Source organism: Opisthocomus hoazin, chromosome 5 (assembly GCF_030867145.1).
Source record: "Opisthocomus hoazin isolate bOpiHoa1 chromosome 5, bOpiHoa1.hap1, whole genome shotgun sequence".
Lineage (NCBI taxonomy): Eukaryota > Metazoa > Chordata > Aves > Opisthocomiformes > Opisthocomidae > Opisthocomus > Opisthocomus hoazin.
In genome coordinates this window covers 3,059,841-3,081,004 of record NC_134418.1, presented here as the reverse complement: position 1 = coordinate 3,081,004, position 21,164 = coordinate 3,059,841, and the positions used below count along the sequence as shown (strand labels likewise).

Here is a 21,164-nt window from a genome sequence, read left to right as displayed (position 1 = left end):
TCCTCCTCCTGGAAAACGTTTAGGGTTCACAAATTGAAAAAAGCTGAAAAGAAGCAGCAATAATCCCCACGGACATTAGGTTAAAAGAATCCAGTTCAAAGTTTTACAAGATGTTAACGTTGTTGTGAAATCTAAGTATTACTTAGTAATATTTGTTCACTTGATTAATGGCCAAAATGAATGCTGGATTCAGGTAGTTACAAGCTGAAATACTTAATTTTAAATAAGACCTTAAAACCAAGCACATAGCATCTTAAGTTCTATATAGTAAAGATGCCTTGATACAGTTTATTGAGATGCCGAACAGCTACAGAAGAAAAAGAAACCTGGGACTTTGGAGTTTTTCTTTTACTCTCAGAATGGCTAGTACTAAACTAGAATAGTGCTGCCTTAGGAGATGGGAGGTTTATGTTTGACTCTGCCAAGATTGGGATGGTTTCTGCTTTAGACCATCACCGTACAGTTTTGTGAGGAATCTACCCCGTTCTCCATGCACTTGATTGTCTATGAGTCTCAAGGACTTCAGCAGTGTAGGTGCCAGCTGGGTGCCCAGCTTCTCACAGAATCACAGAATGGTCGGGGTTGGAAGGGACCTCTGTGGGTCACCCAGTCCAACCCCCTGCCCAAGCAGGGTCACCCAGAGCAGGCTGCATAGGACTGCGTCCAGGTTGGTCTTGAATATCTCCAGAGAAGCAGAATCCACAACCTCTCTGGGCAGCCTGTTCCAGTGCTCCGTCACCCTCAGAGTGACTCTGTTCTCAGAACAGAGACGCTTGCAGCATGTGTCGAGGCAGCAGTGCAGCCATTTTCAAGAAGAAGAGTATCTAGCAGGCACAGTGATAGAACTGCTAAGAAACTGTACTTCGCATCACTTAAAGTCTTTGTATCTTCTATTTTAATCCCAGCATTAAATTATCCTTTCTTTTCCATCAATCTCGTTGTTACAATAACTTCCAGAAAAAGCATGCTAACAATTACCCTTCTTCTCCTGTCATTTCTTAACATTTTAAGCCCTCCACCCTTGTGTTATGCCAAGTCAGTTAACAATAAAATGGTCTCTGTCAAGGTTTAGCTTTACACAAAAACCTGGCATCAGTTCAAGAATGATAGCCAGGTCCCAGAAATAGCTAGTTTTATGAAAGTGAGTGTCTTGAATCAAACAATAGGAGGAAGGTCAGCGTTAAAATAGCTTCTTAAACTACCAAGGCGCAATCGATATGATATACAAGAAAAGGCAGCTAAGGTAAGATTCTCTCCACTGTTGTGTTTTCATGTTTTCATCTCAATTGAATCACACACTTTTATTGTATTTGACTGGTTTCCTCCATTACATGATGAAATCATAGCGACACAATGCTTTCTGGAGGTCACTAAACAAATGTGTAATACTATACCTGAAGAAAATAGCAACTAAAGGAAACAGTTGGGGTTTGCATTTTTTTCAGGGCTTAGGAAAAAATAACCAACCAAAATAATCTCTTTTCCATTCTGAAAAAGTGATAGTTAACGCAGCGTGTCTGCCTTGGAGAGGAAAAAAATGCTGGGCTGTTATCATTAATCTAACCCTCAATTCCCACCAAGCCCAGTCATTCCAACTAAGCAAGCTGACAAAGTACAGTTACACAAGCTGATCACAGGAATGGCAAAAGTCTACGCCTAACATTGTGTCTTTTACTGTAATTACTCAGAATATGTGTAATTGCATGCAACATGCCTTCTCACTTCTCAGCTCGGGAAACATGAACCAGCCATTCCCTTCACCCTGTCAGTTACACAACGCTCTGCGACAGTAGACAGACACCGCTCGTGACCTCTCCAGAGATAAGGAGTACACTGCCACGAACATTCAACTGAAGGTTAAATATATTCTGAACAGAAGGCAGCATTTTGCCCTCCAACACACCATATGACTTCACAACGCCTTGAACTTTTCTCTATCCATCACTTAAGACTGCTAGAGGTTTTATGAATGCTATGTCCTGCAATTCTTTTTTTCAATAAAAAGCAATTTTCCACACTGACAACTCACTCTAATACAAAACTCTCTCCTCCTTACAGTTTAGCTCATCAGTAATTGGCTAAGCTAACCAATACCAAAAGTGTAGAGATCTGCAACAATTACAGTTTTACGCATACACTTGTAAAACTGCAACTGAAACTTTGTACTTGTACCCTACAGAACTATTGTCAGAAGATGATTAAAAGTTTACAGCAGTAGGAACAAACAAAATACTCACCCCATCATAGAGGGAAATGGAACTCATATGGTTCTTTGAAATGGAAATGCTGCCGTGGTGCGGATCGGAAAAGAGAATGCCATCTGAGAAGAAGTACACTTTGCCTAGAATATGAAAGAAAAAAAAAAATATTAGGTACGTGTCAGGATTTCAGCATCATGTGACGAATGCCTCTTCTTTCTGAGGAAGAAATCTATGTTCTTGCAGAATTTTGTTATATTTGACATGCAGTACCTTTGAGTAAATATTTGGATAGTATCTAGACAGCGTTCAGACACAACTGATCTTTACAGGATATGACTATCAAGGGCAGGAATCGTGACTATGATAGCATTTGACAATCTTATACCCTGAAGCCCGCTTATCGTAAATATTCTGTGGCTTTTTTTTTTAAAGCACAAAAAAATTGCCATCATGTTGAATCGCACGCTTCCAGAAATGTAAAACTCACAAAACATGAACTTAAAAAAAATTTACATCAAAAACAACTGACATACCATGCAGACAGTCCAAAAAAAAAAAATAAAAAAAAAATTGAGTTTTCCTTTCACTCCCTGACCAAGACAAAGTCTAAAACAGAAAAGCCCCTTATCTGCAGACTTGCATTTTCTTTTGTGTATAGAGATAACCGCTACTGGACAAAGGATTTCCCTGGAAGGTAACAATCTAGTGACAGCCAAGAGACGTGGCATTCATTCTATCTCTGTTTTTCTTGCCATCTTACAGATGCTTTGCTTCTAAACAAACCTGCGTGACCAGGGAAAGCAGCTGGAAAATGAGAAACAGCAAGGCTAGATGGTGTAATGGCTAAAGACAGAATTCCACCGAAGCGCTAGAAACTGACATCAGCAAAAAGCCGATTTGCAACAGTTTTAAGAACACCATGAACAAATGACTAAGCAGGGGCTGCCAGCTGGACCTCCACAACCAGTGTTAGACCATGTGTTAAAAGCAGGATCACATCCCACACAGGAAAACATGTGAGTCAGCAAAAGGGAAAGGTTAAATATTTTCTTTAAAGGAAAAAAAAATCCCAGAGAAAAATGGCATTACGCTCCAAAATAAAAGCAAAGCCAAGCAGCAGAGTAACACGTACAGCTAAACATGACTGCACATCTCGCTCAACCTATCAAACCATGCTCAGAAGAAACAACAAAGAACTGTGACATTTGCCTCTTGAAATGCCAACTTTGAGTAAGATCTTCAAAACTTCTCAGTATTAAGGCTTTGTTTTAATAAAAAAGAGCTTGCCATGAATCCAGCCAAATCACTATACCTAGACACGTGATTTCTACAGTTACCTAACAGACATGTAGGCTCCGCTAGCTATGAACACAACTGGTTTAGGCCGAAGCTTCTCGTTAATGCCAGCACTGCACCAGAGAGCAGGTTACTACTGAACTGGGAAACACTACAATCACCAATACAAGGCACAAATTCAGAGCAGCTGGAATGGAGACAAAGCCATAGACTATCATACAGATGTGGAGGTTTAATAGTTCACTTCTACAAGAACTTCGCTGCTGATGCTTCCAGTGCTCTTCCAGTGGTTGAGGAAGAAAAATGGCAAAATGCAACACTTTAAGCACATTTCTTTTAAATCTCACAAATATCACACCTCACAGAGAATGTGTCAATAGGAAAAGAAAGAAAATCAGCAATGTTAATTCTTTCGCAACAGAAAAGGAAGCCAGAAACAGTAGTGATTAAGCCAAACTAGAACTGCTTCCTTTAACATGGAAGTCAGTGAATTATACCAAGAACAACTTAATATACTACTTGTGTATTTTCCACAAGTCATTAATCACAGCAGAGAGTTTAATTGGCAAGGCTGATTGACTCAGTTAAATTCATCCTCCAAAAATCCAGAACACAGCAGATGTATCAACACACAAAGGAAAAGGCTGAACAGCCTGAACTTTTTTTGATGCATTTTAGTCCCAAATGCATATCCTATTCCAGTAAGACACAAGTGACAGAGAGAAGATGAAAGGCTGTCTGACAGCACCTTCTGCACCTAATCTTGCCAGACTACATCGCTGCAATCTCAGCAGAGCCCAAATTAGAGCACAGCAAACTGTCTTGCCGCGTACATGAAAGGGAACGAGATCAAGTTCATTTTCACTTGACACCTAAGAAAATATCTCGCTCGTTGAAGTGTTACATAATAGTCCTTATACCACCTACTTAGAACTCTCCATCCCAAGAGTTATCAAAACATTTAACTTCACAAACCTCCCCAAAAAAGGCAAAAAGTAAATTGCTCCACTGGGGGGCACACAGCCAGTATTCACAAAGCCACAAAAAAATTCTACATTCGTCTCGCTAGTTATTTACTGAGCGAACCTGTGCCCACAGCACTGTATTGCCAAGGAGCTGAACATTACTCTGTGTTCACCTTCTTCCTCTAAAATCCGTGAAATTAGAGTGAAAGAAAATTCTGCTGTGTCAAAGTCACTATTTAATTGCCTTGTACATCTTTATTTATCCTCAATACTCTCTTTGCATAAATACAAAAACAATAAAGCTAGAGATTTTCCCTGAAAGACCATCACCACATACTACGCACTTCGATGTCAGGTATTAGTTATCTTCTGTTGTACATCAATACTGTGACAACAGTAGCTTCTCTGGACAGCGAAACATAAAACTATTGCACCTCAAGAAATACACTTTGATTCAACAACTTCTCCTTATTCTTCCGTGACTTTTCCCAAGGTAAAGCGAGGCACATTAACGCAAGGCTGTGGAGCAGGGGGGAAACCCCTCCCAAACAGTCCTCCCAAACTGTCCTCAGTCATATCATTGGGATATTTGCATGACTTAAGTTCTTGAAGGAAAAGGCACCAAAAGAGGATGAATGATGCAAGACTGTTGCTAGTGATCTCGTGGCAGAAAGCAGTAACTTCACTGAATGTGAGAAGGACCACGATCGAGCATCTTTCTGTAATACGCTGAGCATCTGTGCTAAAAAATATGGACCTTCTTGCGTGAAAATGACAATGGAAAAAAACCGGAACAGCACGTCAGCTGCAGGAGGAGGCTTCGACAGAAGCAAAGAACACAAGGCTGTACATAAATCTAGCAGCAAATCATTCCACGCACCCACACCCCATCACATTGCCCAAAAGGTACATATTTGCCTTCGCTTCTTGAGCTGGGAGCCCATGGCACACTGGCGCTACTGCACTGGCCAGTCTTTCCAACCTAATGTTCATATGGATACAGAAAGGGCAGAAAACATATGGTATATTATCTATTAAGGATAAACGCAGTCAGTTTGTGCACGCTTTTGAATGTCAGCTATGGAAAAAAGCCATCTCCCAGGTCTGCAAAGCCTCCTTGTCAATCATGTAAGAGTCCCACGTGCCTCAAGAGCAAGCCTATGGCTCTGACAGGAATCCTTCTTCTAGGACTGGGAGTGTCAAGAACAGGTTGGGGACAAGGAAGTAAGACGTGGAGTTTAGGTGTGAAGGCAAATGGAAAGAAAGCTTAAGACCGTGGTATAGGTAGGCTCACTAGATGTGCGAATGCCAGCAACGGTGCATCTCTCATGTTTAAAAAACAAACAAGAACAAGTGGACCAACTCTACAAGCAATTGACAAAAAACACATCTCACCTTCTGCAGGCATGGCGTGTGGATTGCTAGAACAAATATATGCTCCATCGCCTCCAGTGAGTAAAGTGCCCAGAAAAGATTTGTCTTCCTAAACAGGAGAAACAAACAGTAGCATCACGGACTGGATCAAGGACTGTAACCCAGGCAAGAATGCTTTCTCACGCTTTTGCTTCAAGAGAAAAGACACTTTTAAACAGCATCTGCCAGAACTTTTCACTGAGTTTTAAACTGCATCGATACAGAAGAACTAGTGAAAGACAGCATGTCAAGAGAGTAATTTTTAAACGCACTTCCCCCCTGTTTTGGTTTTGCCAGCAGCTATTAAGTTACAAGTTATTGTCACAACCACAGGGCATAGCTTTTTGTTTTTAGATTGTCAATCTACTGAACTAAAAGTATATTACAGGAAAATAAATCTATTTATAATGAAAAGTTCTGGTAACCACAAATTAAACCACAAATGTGAAACTCATGTGGTTTAAGATGTTCCCAGATCCCAAATTCTTTTCTTTTTCACAGTGCTTACAGTGTTTTCCTTTAGACATTTAGCATGCTAATTAAGTTAAAAGAAAGTTGCATGTAGAGTGGCATTGAGTTTTGAAGGTCTTTTGAAACACACGAGCTCCATGGGCAATACTTCCATGAAATTGCAGCTGTATTAGAGCTCTTTTCGCTCTTGGGTTTTGTCTTTCTTTGAAATAAAGAAAACCTCAAACTTTTACACAAAATGCATTTTTTTTGTAGGTCAAAGTTTGAAAGAGACAGGATAGAATAGGCAAGCCTGTCGTAGAAGAGGAGTAACAAACATAATAAAAGCCATTTTTACTAACAGCTAAGATTTTTTTAAATACTGGTTCTTGAAAGTGTAACCTCTATAGTACAACAAAAATGTTTAATTTTACCTTCAATATATGCTGTGCCTTTTCAGACAGTTTCACATCACTGTCTTCAACCTGTAGCCAGAAACAGTTTCAATTTGTATTGTTAGTAGATAAAGCAAATCTAATGTTAAATAAAAAGCATTAGATTCAAGGCAAACAAGAACCTTAGGCACCACAGACAGATAAAGTCTGGAGACCAGAGTGCTTCAAAGACACTTTGTGCTCTTCAACACTGTGTCACCGTGGGACGGAAACAGTTCCTTGAAACACATTCAAGGGGATACTCCCCATTAAATCATTTTATAAACTAAAATGATACTGTGCAGTCACAAAGCAGTGCACTCTATTCAGTCTTATTTTTTATTACTGTTAAAGTGTTTAAGCAGTACGGATTACCAGAGGGCATAATGTTGTCCAGCATCATAACATTCACCAGAGTTCTACCCCTAACACAGTGTTGTACATAAGAGGTCTGGAAGCAGACTTTTTTCCTGTTGTGGCAGACATTTAAGTGACCTAAAGTGACCCACAATAAGTAGAATTTTCAAAAGTCACACTTCAAAAACACCCAGGCCTTTACACAGCTAAAAAACTGAACTGGTGAAAATGAAATAATTTAAAATTCATGCTATGAATGGAACCATCAGCGTGTTTCCACTTCTCAGTTTTTCTCTTCATGTCCAAATTCAAAAATCAGATCAGTATTAATACATTCATATCCTGTTTCAGTGCCCAAGTTTCATACTTTTCCCTCATACATCCATAGTTTTACAACAAGCATTCATTTGTGAATCTGTATGTACAGAAAAATCTCAAATAAGTTTTTGGATACTAACCAGCCAAGAAGCATATCTTGGGATAGCCGCGGTCAGTATTATGTGGCTGGTTTCTGAATTAATGCTGCCATCTGCAGGGAAGTAAATGGAAAGCAAACTCGTATAACACCACCCATATACTTCAGACTGTTCAATAAGTTACTGTTACGACTTGAAATTTCTTTAGAAATCTGACAATTTCCTCATTATTTTCAGGATTTATTAGCGTTTAAGTGAAGTTTTCACAGCAGACTAGCTCCCAGTCTTCTTGGACTGTAACATACACAGAGCAGCTATACAGTACCAAAGAAACCCTGCTTTTATTCTGGTCTTAACGCGTGGCTTCTTCCTTTGCTCTCCCCCTCATCAAAACTGTTCCATCTCCCACAGCTAAAAACCCATAGTCTGTCTGGATACGAGTTCATAAATATTGTTCAGACAACCTCAGAAACTATCTATCTTCGTCACATGTAAACAATCTGGAAAATATGCACTTGTCTGAAGTCCTGGAAATTACTCGGTATCCTGTACTCTAAATGTAAGACTGTTCCAAAAACAAGCTTTCTAAAAAATCATATCCTTTTTTAGTTTTGTTTCACCTCCTCCAAATAAAGAGCAACTGAAATTAAAACATATTGTATCAAATGAGCGTTACAAAAGTGATGGAGGGGAGCTGCTCAAATCTCCTCATACAAAGGAAAATATTCACTAAGACCGAAGAAAATTCAGGAAGGGTATTATTACACTTGAATTTCTTACACCTCAGCCCTGCTGTATCACAACACAGCCATAAAACCCGAAGTCCTTTCAGGGAGATTAGAGAAAGTTTACACTTAAGATATTCATTACTAGCAAGCTAAAACATTCAGGTCTTTTAATTAACCCAAAGGCTTAAAACCATAATGGTAACAGTAATTAATAACATCAGTTGGAAGCCTTTTTGCCCTTCAATCACACCAAAGCTAACAGAACGATAACACTGATGTTAGAATTTAAAACAGTTACCTTTTTCTTTTACTTGTATCTGTGATGTTAGAAAGGACTCAGAAAAGACAACAGATCCCAAGCATCCTCTTCCTGTGAGCAAGTCTGGAATGTCAAATACCATCATAGATGCCTGCAGCAATCCAGCAGTTGGACCGAAAGGAAGAGAAAGCAGAACTTGAAACAATTTCAGTTGAAGCAGCAAAATCTGTGTGTTTTAAACCTCCTAAAGCACCGCTTCTACATTGCGGTGGAAAGTCTGAGATCATAACTCTATGTTAATGTTTTATTCCAAATTCCACTGTCTGACTTCATGTTACAACTCCATCTTACCTTGGTTTCAGCATCTGAAATCTCTCATCTCCCCCCTTACATTTGTATTTGAATAGATAAAAATCTCAGTATGCCCCATAAAAGAAAGCCACTCAAGTTTCGTTTTCTAATAAAACCTATAATCAGAATACTGAAGAACTTACCGTTTTAATCAAACTCAGGCTATCCTCATTGTCTAATGGAGTAATTCTAGAACAATAATGATAATTAAATATTTAAAGGTTAGATCATTTTGAGTAACTTCACAGCAGCCAAAAGAGCTATTTAATTTTAAACTAAACTCTTATTTGTGTAGGTCATTTCAGTCAATTAGACAGTGTGGGGATTCAGAAAGCAGTTGTGATATCAACTAAGCTAAAAGCATGGTTTTAAAAGAAAACATTTAATGGACTCCTGCTGCTTCTACTCATTAACTGTTAATAAAATTGGTCTGCTCCGTTGTTTTACAGTTTTTTAAAATGTTTTTAAATTTCACAGAATTAAAAATATGAAATCATTACACTGTCTCATACACAAAAGCATATAGTACATCTTGTACGAAATAATCAAATGCAATGTTTTCTCAGAAGCTCCAAAACAAGAAAAATAAACTTTATTACTGTATTAAAAGCACTGATTAGTAACAAGAAGTCTAAGATAGTGATACAAACCTTCCATGATTATTCACAGCCTGAATTTGAAAAGCGACTTTGGAGCTGTAGGACAGAAATTGTACTGGTAAAAATTGTGTTTTATACTTCTTCTACATGTAAAAAATAAGAAATAATAGTGTTAAAGCAATTTAATTGCTGAAGTGCCTAAAAAGGCAGGAAAAGAAAAATGAAATAACAACTATATGGAATGGAATAATAACGGAATAAATGAAATAAAATTATTTTAAAAGTCTGAATTTAAAAGTCTTGGAATTTGGCAGCCATGCAAGTTCAGTTTAATATTCGACATATTTTTTTCCCCAAAAGAAGCTAATACATTGACACAATACATCGATCAATAAATATTTGAAAATTCTTACCGCAATGCAGTTTTAAGTTGTGTTAAATGCAGGGTATCTAGCACAGACATGAGCATCTGCTCTGCTACCTCCTTTGCCTGAAAAAAGGAAATTGAGAATAAAATATCTTTTCCCATACTTCCAAATCCCAGCAGCTACAGGAGCACCCAGAAGATAAACAAGAGACCATACACTAAACAGTGACACACTGATGCACCAGGCTAAAATTTGTTCTTTCACATATCTGATTTTCCTTATGAGCAGGTTAGGAAAATTCATGAAAGATGGAAAAACAACAGCATTCAGAGAGACTGGTTGGAGGCCACGGTATTAACTTCACTAACGTTACGCAGTTGACTGAAACACTTATTTTTTTAAATTTTGGTTTGCATGTAATCTTATCTTGCAAGCAATCCAAATCAACAATTACAGCATACAGAATCGGTGCTTCATTTACCTTGGATTCAGTGGAAGTTTTAGCATAGCACTCAATGCCAGCAAGCACAGCCTCTACAACAGCAGTATATATTTGCGACAACAGCGTACTGAAGAGAAATACAAACACAACATTTACTAGACAGATAAGAGTTTTCTTCCTCCTCTGTTCAAAGGAGCAGTTTTTCCTGTCATAACATAACTCCCTGATATGGAAGGGGTCCTTGCTCAAATAAGCATAGAAATTGCTTAATACTTAACCTTTCCATTTAAAAAAAAAATAAATTGGAGCAAGTAAATTGCTCAGATTACAGAATATCTTGGGGAAAAAAAAACTCGTCACAAATGTATCCCGGCTCTCATCACTCAAGAAAAGAAAATATTTATTGTTGACATTCACTGTGGTTGAGTTGAGGCTCACATCCTAAATATTCCAACAAGAAGAGAATGGTAGCCCCACGTTCCGCAAAAGCAAAACTGGAAAACAGAGTCAACTGACTTCAGAGACTGACTTGTTCTGAACATGCCAAGCAAAAAAGAGACCAGAACAAACTAGTCGCCGCAACCTTCTGAGCACATCTACATCACAGCTTACTCCAATTCCCTTCTTAACAGGGAACTGAAAAAATTGCACAGAAATAAACAAAGGTTAGGTGAAGCTAGAAGCGACTTACAGCTCCCGATGTATTCATAGCTTGAAAACTACTGAAGAAAAACCACCTGTGTCCAGCTAAGGAACCTCAGCCTCTGTCTTCCAGCCACACTGGAACAAGCAGATTCAGTAGATCAACTAAACAACCCTACTTCCCCAAACTAACTCCTCTCACTACTCCTCTGCAACTGCCAGATGCCAAGGGAGGGAAGAGCGGGGAGGAAAGCGAAGGCCGCAGCATTTAACCCGTATGCAAAGCACTCCTGAAGGATGGGACAAAGCATCTGGAGCTCCCAAGCATGGCCCAACCTGGAGGAACCTCAAAATGCACCAATACTTCTCCTTGAACTTCATCCCTATTAGTAGTAAGAGGTTTTAAAAATCAAACCTTCTTACTACTTTTTGAGGTTTCTTCTACGTAATTTCACATACTAACACATGCATTTAACTTCTGTTTTCAGTACGCACTCGTTACAGGAAAAGCCTTTAAATTCTTCCTACCTCTGCAGCCATTCTTATTTTCATGCAAGTTTACATATATACTTGCAAGAACACACCTCACAGTGGGCTGTGCTTTAGATAAATATCCTATAGTTATCTTTCTCTTCTTCCCATTTGAAAATTTTAACACTAACAATGCAAAACAGAAAATGGTATTTTCTTAAAAAGAAAAAAAAGCCAGAAAGTTTACCCCGGGGATACTTAAAGTTACACATCTAGGTTGCAGTTCTGCTTCCTAAATACAGCAAAATTTGGACTGAATAATGCTTAGGAAATACATTTCCACTTTTTATTTCATTGGAAAACATTGACAAATATAAGAACCAGTTACAGGACTCAATGGCAAGCTGATTCCAAAATCACGAGGTCAGGTTTGGCAAAAAAGCTAATTTTGCTGCTGTTGTTAAAACTATATTATTTGATCCAATACAGGGATGCTTCAAAGAAAAAGATATTCTCATAAAAATTACTGCTGCTATCAACTGACCCTTGCTTTGCTTAGAACTTCTCCAGCCATCTTGGTCAGAACTGTATGTTAGGGGATCATAAAATGGTTTGGGTCGTAAGGGACCTTTAAAGGCCATCTAGTCCAACCCCCCTGCAGTGAGCAACAGCATCTTCCACTAGATTTAGAGGCAGGACAAGAAATATTCTATATCTTTGAGCAGAACATACGTGGAAGCGAAACTACCTGTCAAAGTTAACTATACAACAACAAATGAAAAATCTGCAGCTCAGTCTAGTAACTTAATTTCTACGTCTGAGAACCATATCACAATTACCAAAAATCAGTAAAGCTTAGCACGGAAGGTCACTGCTGCCAGCTCCCTCTGACACATCTGTAACATCTCACTAACCTGTCCTGCAGGCTTGCGAACTGCTCCGCCGCAGAAGCAAGAACAGGCTCCTAAAATCATCCTAACCAGCAAGGAGGACAAAACCTCTAAGGAAAAATCTGGTTTATCAAGATTGAGAGCAGTACCAAAGCAGATTATCTACCACGTTCTTAAAGCTCGACAAGTATCTACAACATGCAGAAAATTGGACATCAACATGGATGAACAGTCTTCATTTGTGAAGGTCAAAACGTGCGGAAGCTTTGTAGCTTACTAACAAAAAAAATCAGAAGTTAACTTTTATCTATCCTGTAACATAGGGAAATTTCTTTGCAAGGTTGAGTGTTCCCTGTTGGCATTTTCACTAACCACTATGAATCTTACACCTTGTTCAGCTTAATGAAACTAGTCTAAAAATTACTTTTACTTCTACCTGTGGAATATGCTCCCATTCACTTCTAGATACTTTCCCCCTCATTGTATATGAAGTCCTTTTTAAGGTGACTTAAATAGTGCTAAGATGAAAAAATTTTATTCAAATTTAAGCAAAATTTACTAATATTCCCTTTCATACTTTGCTGTACAGCAGAAGGGATGTCACACTACCAATTCCTAGTTTGCTCACTGAAACTCTCCATGAGCAATCTGCCTTCAAAACCCTCCCACCTTCATGTTATTCTAAATAAAAATGCAGCTCTGCAAATGCCGACAGCCACTGCTGACTAAAAGTGGTTTTGGCCTACTGCCACAAGGTAGAAAAGAGTGAAGAGTTAAGAAATAATAAGAAGTTGGCAGCTTACACTTGTTCAGCTTGCTTGTGCATCTCATTGTCATTTCCTGTATTAAAATCAAAAATGTTTGTTTCAAGCACTTTCAGAAGCGTTTACACAGAACAACCTAGGCACAACATTGCTGCTGCACATCTCACATATCATTTATCCAGTATTTTATTAACTGCAGTTTGCTTGCAGACATAAAAAGCGCAAAGCACAGGTTAACCTGTATTAGTACAACCAGTACACGCTACACCAGGACTAAGACCTGCATCCCCTAGACCCAGCTGCGCTGGGTCAGAACAAAGACCCCTCTCACGCTGTATCCCATGTCCCAGAGCGGCATTCCTGTGTCCTGGTGGACAACAGGTTAACTATGAGCCAGCAGTGTGCCCTGGCTGCCAAGAAGGCCAATGGGATCCTGGGGTGCATCAAGAAGAGTGTGGCCAGCAGGACAAGGGAGGTTCTCCTTCCCCTCTACACTGCCCTGGTGAGGCCTCATCTGGAGTACTGTGTCCAGTTCTGGGCTCCCCAGTTCAAGAAGGATGAAGAGCTACTGGAGAGAGTCCAGCGGAGGGCTACAAGGATGGTGAGGGGACTGGAGCATCTCCACTACGAGGAGAGGTTGAGGGAACTGGGCTTGTTCAGCCTGAAGAAGAGAAGGCTGCGAGGGGACCTTATAAATGCCTACAAATATCTGAAGGGTGGGTGTCAGGAGGATGGGGCCAAGCTCTTTTCAGTGGTGCCCAGTGACAGGACAAGGGGTAATGGGCACAAACTGAGGCACAGGAAGTTCCGTCTGAACATGAGGAGGAACTTCTTCTCTCTGAGGGTGACGGAGCACTGGAACAGGCTGCCCAGGGAGGTTGTGGAGTCTCCTTCTCTGGAGATATTCAAGACCCGCCTGGACAAGGTCCTGTGCAGCCTGCTGTAGGTGACCCTGCTTCGGCGGGGGGGTTGGACTAGATGACCCACAGAGGTCCCTTCCAACCCCTACTATTCTGTGATTCTGTGATTCTGTGATTCCCGTATGCCCAGGAAAAAGCACAACTAGAGCAAACACACGCTCTAATTCTGTCCATTTTGCAAGCCTCCAACCACCTTCTCTTCAGATACTTTCTGCGCTGGATATAGTTTCAAGATATATCATAACCCTAAGGAGACTGACTTTATCCACAGACTCATACAGGCATTTCAAACGGGTAAGAAAATTTTGAAAGTTTTTAAAAATTTCTCACGGCTTGTTTTTATTAGGGAAGACAGCTATTATAAGACACTATATTGGACCCAAACCAGAGGACAAAGGATGAAAGTCGAAGAATTTTCTCCATCCTTTTAAAAATCTTCAATTATTTTGACAAAAAAAAAAATTAAAATAAAACCACCCCACAGGCTTATTTGACAACTACCACTTAGAAAAAGTGTGCCCAAAAATATCATAATTTAATCAACCTGTATGAAACATGGACTTAAATGTTTACCTAGTACTTGCAAAAGCCTGCACACTCAGGTGCACTCTACCTTCACACCGTGTTCTGATGCAAACACAAGCACACTTCCTGGCCTCTGCATCATTCTTTGCGAATATCTGACATATTTTTGCACGTGAATGTAGGATGTGCAACAGAACAATGTTTTGCTACAATTTCACACCCTGGCTACAGAACTACACAGTATCTATCTCCCCATGGCCTAACGCTCAGAAAGGAATCAAAACCATCTTTTAATTGCTCCAAATTTTAAGCAATCAAAGAGAATAACTGTCTTAAATTACAGCTTGGTATTTTTAATATACTTACCCAGGAAAGGAATGTGAGTAGTTCCAAAAAAATAGGTCCTTGAACAAGCCAGAGGTCCCTTTGGAGATACACACTGCACTACCTAGTTGTCAATATTAATGAGATACAAAAAGACCTTAGTAAAAAAAAATTGGTGCAATAATTAACAATAAGCTAAGCTCCCCTTTAGTCTTCTAACCACTGACATACTACAGGAGATGCACAACACACTTAACTGGATTTTAAAAAAGCAACTTACGTTTTCAAAGGTCTATTTCACTTTTGACTTGACCTGAATGGTTGAAAGACTTTGGAAAGGAGATGAGCTCTGACTTCCATAAGCGTTAAGCGTGTGTTTTCAATTTCCTATGTCAACTGCTCTTTTCATGAAGAGGAAAGTGTGTCAGGTTGCCATAACTATGCTTGCACTTGGTCTTATTTACTATTTTCATGACACCCTATCAAAACAGTATCACCTGTACCTGTAAATAAACCACCTTTTTAAGAACAAATGTCAGAATCTGAGGACAACGGACGAAGCAAGTGTATCAGAATAAAATTGTACTTGCATTTTCAAAGATATCAAATGGTCTTAATGAGAATGTTAACAAGGGGAGAAGAAACACAATTGGAAGTGTCTTTAGAGAAACAGGGTTAGACAGAGCAGCAAATGGAGGATGAGATTTCACTGGGATGCTAAAAGAATCCTTTCTCAGGCTCTTGACACAGGCAATGTGTCCATAACACCCACGTCCATCCATCCCTAAGGCAACTACACACGAAATGTTGTCATGACAAGATCATAAACTCATTCCCTCAATCATACGTTCACTCCTGTACTCAGCCACATCCATCTCCTCAGCAGCACAGACTCTGGACTCACACAACTGACGGACACTCCAGAGCCCACGGCAATCGGCTAGCAGGGAGAACTACACAACGCAATCTGCACGCTACCTCTCCTCCTTCGCTGCGAGTTACCTTCTTGATGCACCCAGCCCAGCCAGCCAGAGGATCTGAATTCCCTGGGGTCGCTTCCCCAGTTACGTCCCCTGCGCGGCGGTGCAACAAGCCATCGACCTCATCATATGTTTTAAAACTAAGCTTTTACTTGAAAACGGAAACAAGTTAATCATCACCAACTTGATCTTAACATTCTTTGAACACTAGAAAGATTGTCAGTTTTCAGGACCTGTTCAGCTGCCGAAGCATACACTGAAATTTGGATACACGTAAGTATCCTGTGTCTATTCTAAAACGTCATTATCAAAACAAGTGCCTTTTCACTTCTTTTTAAGAAATGGCTAAACAATTCTGATTAAAATAAAATCTGTGTGTCAGAGTGAAGTACATCATATGCTACCATCAGGAAGATTTTCACTTTACAGCTAGTATATACGTCCTCACAAACAGCATTTCCCTCTCCCCCACCCCACACATTTACAGCACCACAAGTGTCTAAAAAGTTGTCTTTTTACAGGGGGAAAAAATATTTTAACTCATTCAGCAGTGCCTGATTAAAAATCCAGTATAGTTGGACTTGGAAAGAGAAAGAAAAAGGAAATTTTTTCCTTAAATTGACTGATTCTTAAGGCAACGTATGCTTTTATACATTAAGAAGAATTGTGTATTTAACTCATGGAAGGTAAGCATTTTAAGGGCACCAAAAAAACATGCAAAGAAAATATACACTGCTTCAAAATATCAGCTAACTACTTAAAAGCCTTACCATATGCTTAGCAGCGCTTCCACCAAGGCCAGTGTTTCGAACTAGATGTCCTTCTGATGGAAAATTAAAGTTACCAGAGTTCAAGTTTTCCTTAGTTGAGTGGCTACCAAACAGAACAAAGGGCTGCCGGCTAGGGCTAAGGAGAAAAGAGGGTATCACCACCAAAATACTTGAAGAAAACTTACAAACAACACATGAAATCACAGCTTTCAAGTCTGATACATCAACTACTGAATTTCTCACTAAAAGAGTAGCATAAAAAAAAAAAAATTACTACAGCTGCAGAATGCTTCCCACTGAAAAGACCAAATTCCAAAGAAAAAAATTACTTGAATTAACAAGACTATAATGTATTTCATGTACAAGCACATACTTCAAGGCTGTTTCCCAAATGCTATTAGAATTTTTTTTCCCCTCTTTTTTTAAAGTAAATTACCTTGAAAGGCTGACTATTTTTAAATCTACCATCTTGAAAAACCCTGAAATGACTGTACAAAACAAAACTATTTTGGTTTTAGTTCTGGCTTTTGGCCCAAGACTCCACTTGAGAGGTCAAGGTTCTTCTTCTCGTTATTTAAATGCAAACAATATAGGATGCTGAAAACAATCAAGGACATTGAACTCCACTGTTTAATTCCAAATAAAGAAGAATCTGCAGAGACATTCAAGTAGCTAAGCAACCTTTATTTAGCTCAAAACAGCAGAACGCTTGCTTTAGCAACATATGACAAACAACCTGCCTCTCAGTTAAAATTGTATGCTGAAATAAAATAAAGCTGACCTGTACTGCCCAGCTTATATTGGCTAAGATTTGAGGTTCTAACTGCCCTGCTTTAAGCATTGGCTTTGTGCACATTGTGGCTCACAAAACTACACTGACTTCCCCAACCTTCATATTTTAATTGTTTTTGAGTATCATATAAATAGGACCAACACTTCAAACGTCGCTGTCCTGTGTAGTAAGTTCATGAGTTTGTTTAGTTATCAGACCACGAAGAAATCAGTCACATTAGAATGCACAAGGTAGATGGTTTCAAACATATTGACACTGTATGTAGTAACTACAGCATTAAATCCCATGAAAATTCAACTTATCCTTCCCAGAATTGTCTTTGCGTGTTTTTTTTAAATATATGAAGATGAGATGTGATCTACTTCGATGGTCCCAAAAGGAATTATAAGCATTATGGCATAAGAGATATGGAAATAACATATGGAGGTACGAGTCACACCACAATTTCACAGGGAATAATGAGTAATACCTGTTATCTGTTATATGGCTTGAGATCATTCCATGACTGAAATAACTTCTGAAAGGCTGTGAAGAATTAAAAAAAAACAAAAAAAACCCTGATGAACAAGTAAATGAACAGAAAGTGTGATACATCCTCACTATCATAAAGAACAAACCTGAAATATCCTTCTCAGTGAAAACTCCTGAACCCACACAACTACTTCCAACCTCCACGAACAAACCCAACCGCCATTCAGTCTCGTATGTGCTTAAAAAGCAACAGCCACTACCAAAAAGTACTGAGTTACTTTCACCCATGCTGTATGCTACCATCAGTTATGGTGGAGATCTGGCATGGGCAACCTCAGCTTGTTGGGAAGTGCACATACCGGAGCTTCCACCAAAATGAAGGTCAATCTACCTACAAACAGGGATCTGTTGCGCAGGAGTAAATCGACTAAGTTCAATCATCAGTGAACAAATACTCCACTGAACTACACTGGGCAGTCCTAAGCCCTCTTACCGTGGCTAGCTAAGGTGGGTAGTGAATTTAAAAAAAAAAAAAATAATAATAGGTTTCTACTCCTCAAACATGAAAGGTGAGATGGGGTAGGGAGGAGAAAAAAAAAAGAAGAAAAATACAGAATAAAGTTGAATACTTGTTACTTCTGCATGGATGACACTAGCATTTCAAAAGATTACTGAAGCAGGCCTACCTCCCCCGCCTGAGATTCTGATAGTTCCAGAATGAAGGGAATTTCAGTATCAAAATTAGCAAAAAAGTTGGTCCACTGGTGTTCAAAAATCATTAAATCCTAGAAGAAAAATATCCAACATTACTTGCAAGCACTGCTTGAGCAAGGCAAGTGTTATACCAGAGAACAGAAGTGACTGATTGTACTGAAAGAACCCAAATTACTTTAGAACAACACAAATTCCATTTCACTCTGCAGTATACTATTACAGCCTGCCCAATGAAACCGTAAGTACAAGAAAATACATGTCTTTTAAAAGGTAAGCTGGGGTTTAGGGGGTCTTTTTGGGGTGTGTGTCTATCTGTTTGGGTTGGTTTGGGTTTTTTTGAAGAGAGAAGAGGCAGGAGAGGGAAAAGGAGCAGAACCCTGCGCCATCTGCTTTCAACCTAAGGTAGTACACTGTTTTGTGATCACTCCTAACTCAGACCTCAAGCTCTCCATAAGACTTCCAAAATGAGAACTTGGACAGATTTTTCAATTTTTAAATTCATATATGGTTCTGCTGTACTTTGTATTTTACGCTAAGTAAGCTTACGGGCAGAAAGTGAGGAAGAGGGTGGGGAATTTGTGAAGCCCATCATAGGCAAGTGGCAGACAGTCATCTCTTTATCTGCGTTTGTGAGAAAAAAGTTGGTAGGTGGAAAAGGAATTCTCAGTGGCACCTCACTAAAGCAGAATAAAGAAGGAAGTTGACTACAGGTAAATTCTGCATTCAAATTAATTAAAAAAAAAAATCAGAGAATCGATAAAAAGAAAAGTGTGTCATGCTGATAAAAGAGGAACTTTACAGAACTGGGCAATTTTAGAATGCTCTCAAGATTACTTCCAGTTACTTGTCACATACTAACTTGGAAGAAAAGACATCCTGATTTTAGGAAGTGTATTTCTTCAGACATGTAACAGGCAAAAGTACAACTATGATTTTAGCAGTGGTATGAGTATTGTATGGTATTTGACTTCAGCCACTTCATGAATGCAATAATGAATTAAATTTAGAGAGTGAACGTTGATGAAATCTTACCAGCCTTCCAAAATACTAATAAAACTTGTATTAGAGATTTAAAATGAAGATTTACTTTTAAAGGGAGACACTATCATTGCAGAATATTCCAATCTCATATACTTTCCATAGAAGCTAAGAACTAAAAAGTGCTTTTGTCAGCTTATTTGGAACATGCCAATAATGTACAGAATAGTCTTTTAAATTCCAAGTAGAGTTAAAGTCAGAACTTCTTGAAATCAAAACTGTGTTGACAAAACAAGTATGAACATGTACCAGCTTCAAATACTCAATAAGTGCACTTAGCTTCATCCTCATGGAGAAAAATCAATCATTTCTGAAATCACCAATCTCCGAGAGAGTTGTATGAAAACCCCATTCATTCCTTTTTTTTTTTCTTTTTCCCAGAAAGTTTGAAGTCAATGTAACAACAACTTTCAGGCTGAAAACTTCAATATAGGATAAATACATCTGTTTCACAGTAGAATTACTATGTACAAGAAAATAGTCCCAAACATTTATCTCGCTTCCACAGGAAGGGGGAAGTGAAGTATCACAGGGTGCCTGTTTAGACTGACAGCCTTGTAAACTGTATGACATTTTAATTTTCATTAAAGCAGCAGATTAAACAACCAAATTGGTGTGAATTATCAACATTTTTTTAATAAAGGATACTTACTGCTGAACTTTGCTATACTGAAAGCCTATTACTGCCAAGCTAGAAACTGATGAACAATTAAACAACAAAATAATATATACTAATATTCACACGTTGCTTTCTTCTCTAGCACTGAGATCAGACCACTGTACTAAAATAAACCACTTTACACAGTGCATGCATTCCACAAAGTATCTGTGCAGCCACTGTGTGTCACTGTTATCCACTTCAAATAGCTACAAAGCAACCATGAAAGCGTTTTTTTCCGGGAAGAACGGGCTGCACGTTGAAGTGGACTTGTTCCCCCCTCTTGCTGCAGAAGGAGGACTAATACACACAAACATACCAACTTACTGTACTTCGTGCATAGGCCTATGACCTGAAGAATAGTCACACCATTTAGGAGTGAAACTCTTCGGTGAACTTCAGGCAAATTAAGATTTTTGAGGAATTCAAGACAAGCTATTTTAAAATTTTGCAGACTTTGTGTAGATTTGCAGCAAGGAATGAACAACAGTATACAGAGCCAGTAAATTAAGTCTATAAGCACCAGTGAAAACAACCAACCAACCAATAATTTTGCTCTGCAGCTATACTAACAGACTAGAAGCTGATTTGGAGTATTTCAGCCCCATTACCTCAAACAGCAAGTCCTCCAAGGACACGGGATCCATTTTGCTGTACGTCTTCCACAAATCAACACTGACATCCATTAACTGAAAAATATTTTAAACACATTTCCGTTAAAAATGTCATGAAGAATGCCACAGATTCAGGTTCAAGCCACATTCAGACAGCCTTGTGGGCCACCACCAAGTCCAACAGTCCTCGACTCTGAACTCAGAAATATTTTTACACTAATGGTTACAAAAGAATTGACCAGATGCAAGTGTTCTGGATGCTTCAGCAACTCATCTCCTCCAGTGAGGGTTTAAAGTATATGCAAAGCTCT

General features: G+C 39.0%; 1 protein-coding gene across 3 annotated transcripts in view; it reads right to left on the bottom strand.

Annotated features, from left to right (window-relative positions):
• DNAAF9 (dynein axonemal assembly factor 9) overlaps positions 1-21,164 on the bottom strand; it is a 78,006-nt gene that overhangs the window by 30,394 nt on the left and 26,448 nt on the right. For all 3 annotated transcript variants that reach the window (XM_075420255.1, XM_075420256.1, XM_075420257.1), the window contains exons 7-21: positions 20,851-20,928; positions 18,516-18,614; positions 17,828-17,883; positions 16,566-16,701; positions 14,858-14,939; positions 13,086-13,122; positions 10,319-10,406; positions 9,883-9,959; positions 9,521-9,565; positions 9,014-9,059; positions 8,559-8,670; positions 7,575-7,645; positions 6,760-6,810; positions 5,858-5,945; positions 2,238-2,341 (exon numbers count right to left, since the gene is read on the bottom strand). In XM_075420255.1, the coding sequence (XP_075276370.1) occupies positions 2,238-2,341; positions 5,858-5,945; positions 6,760-6,810; positions 7,575-7,645; positions 8,559-8,670; positions 9,014-9,059; positions 9,521-9,565; positions 9,883-9,959; positions 10,319-10,406; positions 13,086-13,122; positions 14,858-14,939; positions 16,566-16,701; positions 17,828-17,883; positions 18,516-18,614; positions 20,851-20,928 (1,170 nt within the window). The remainder of the gene's footprint in view (positions 1-2,237; positions 2,342-5,857; positions 5,946-6,759; positions 6,811-7,574; positions 7,646-8,558; positions 8,671-9,013; positions 9,060-9,520; positions 9,566-9,882; positions 9,960-10,318; positions 10,407-13,085; positions 13,123-14,857; positions 14,940-16,565; positions 16,702-17,827; positions 17,884-18,515; positions 18,615-20,850; positions 20,929-21,164) is intronic.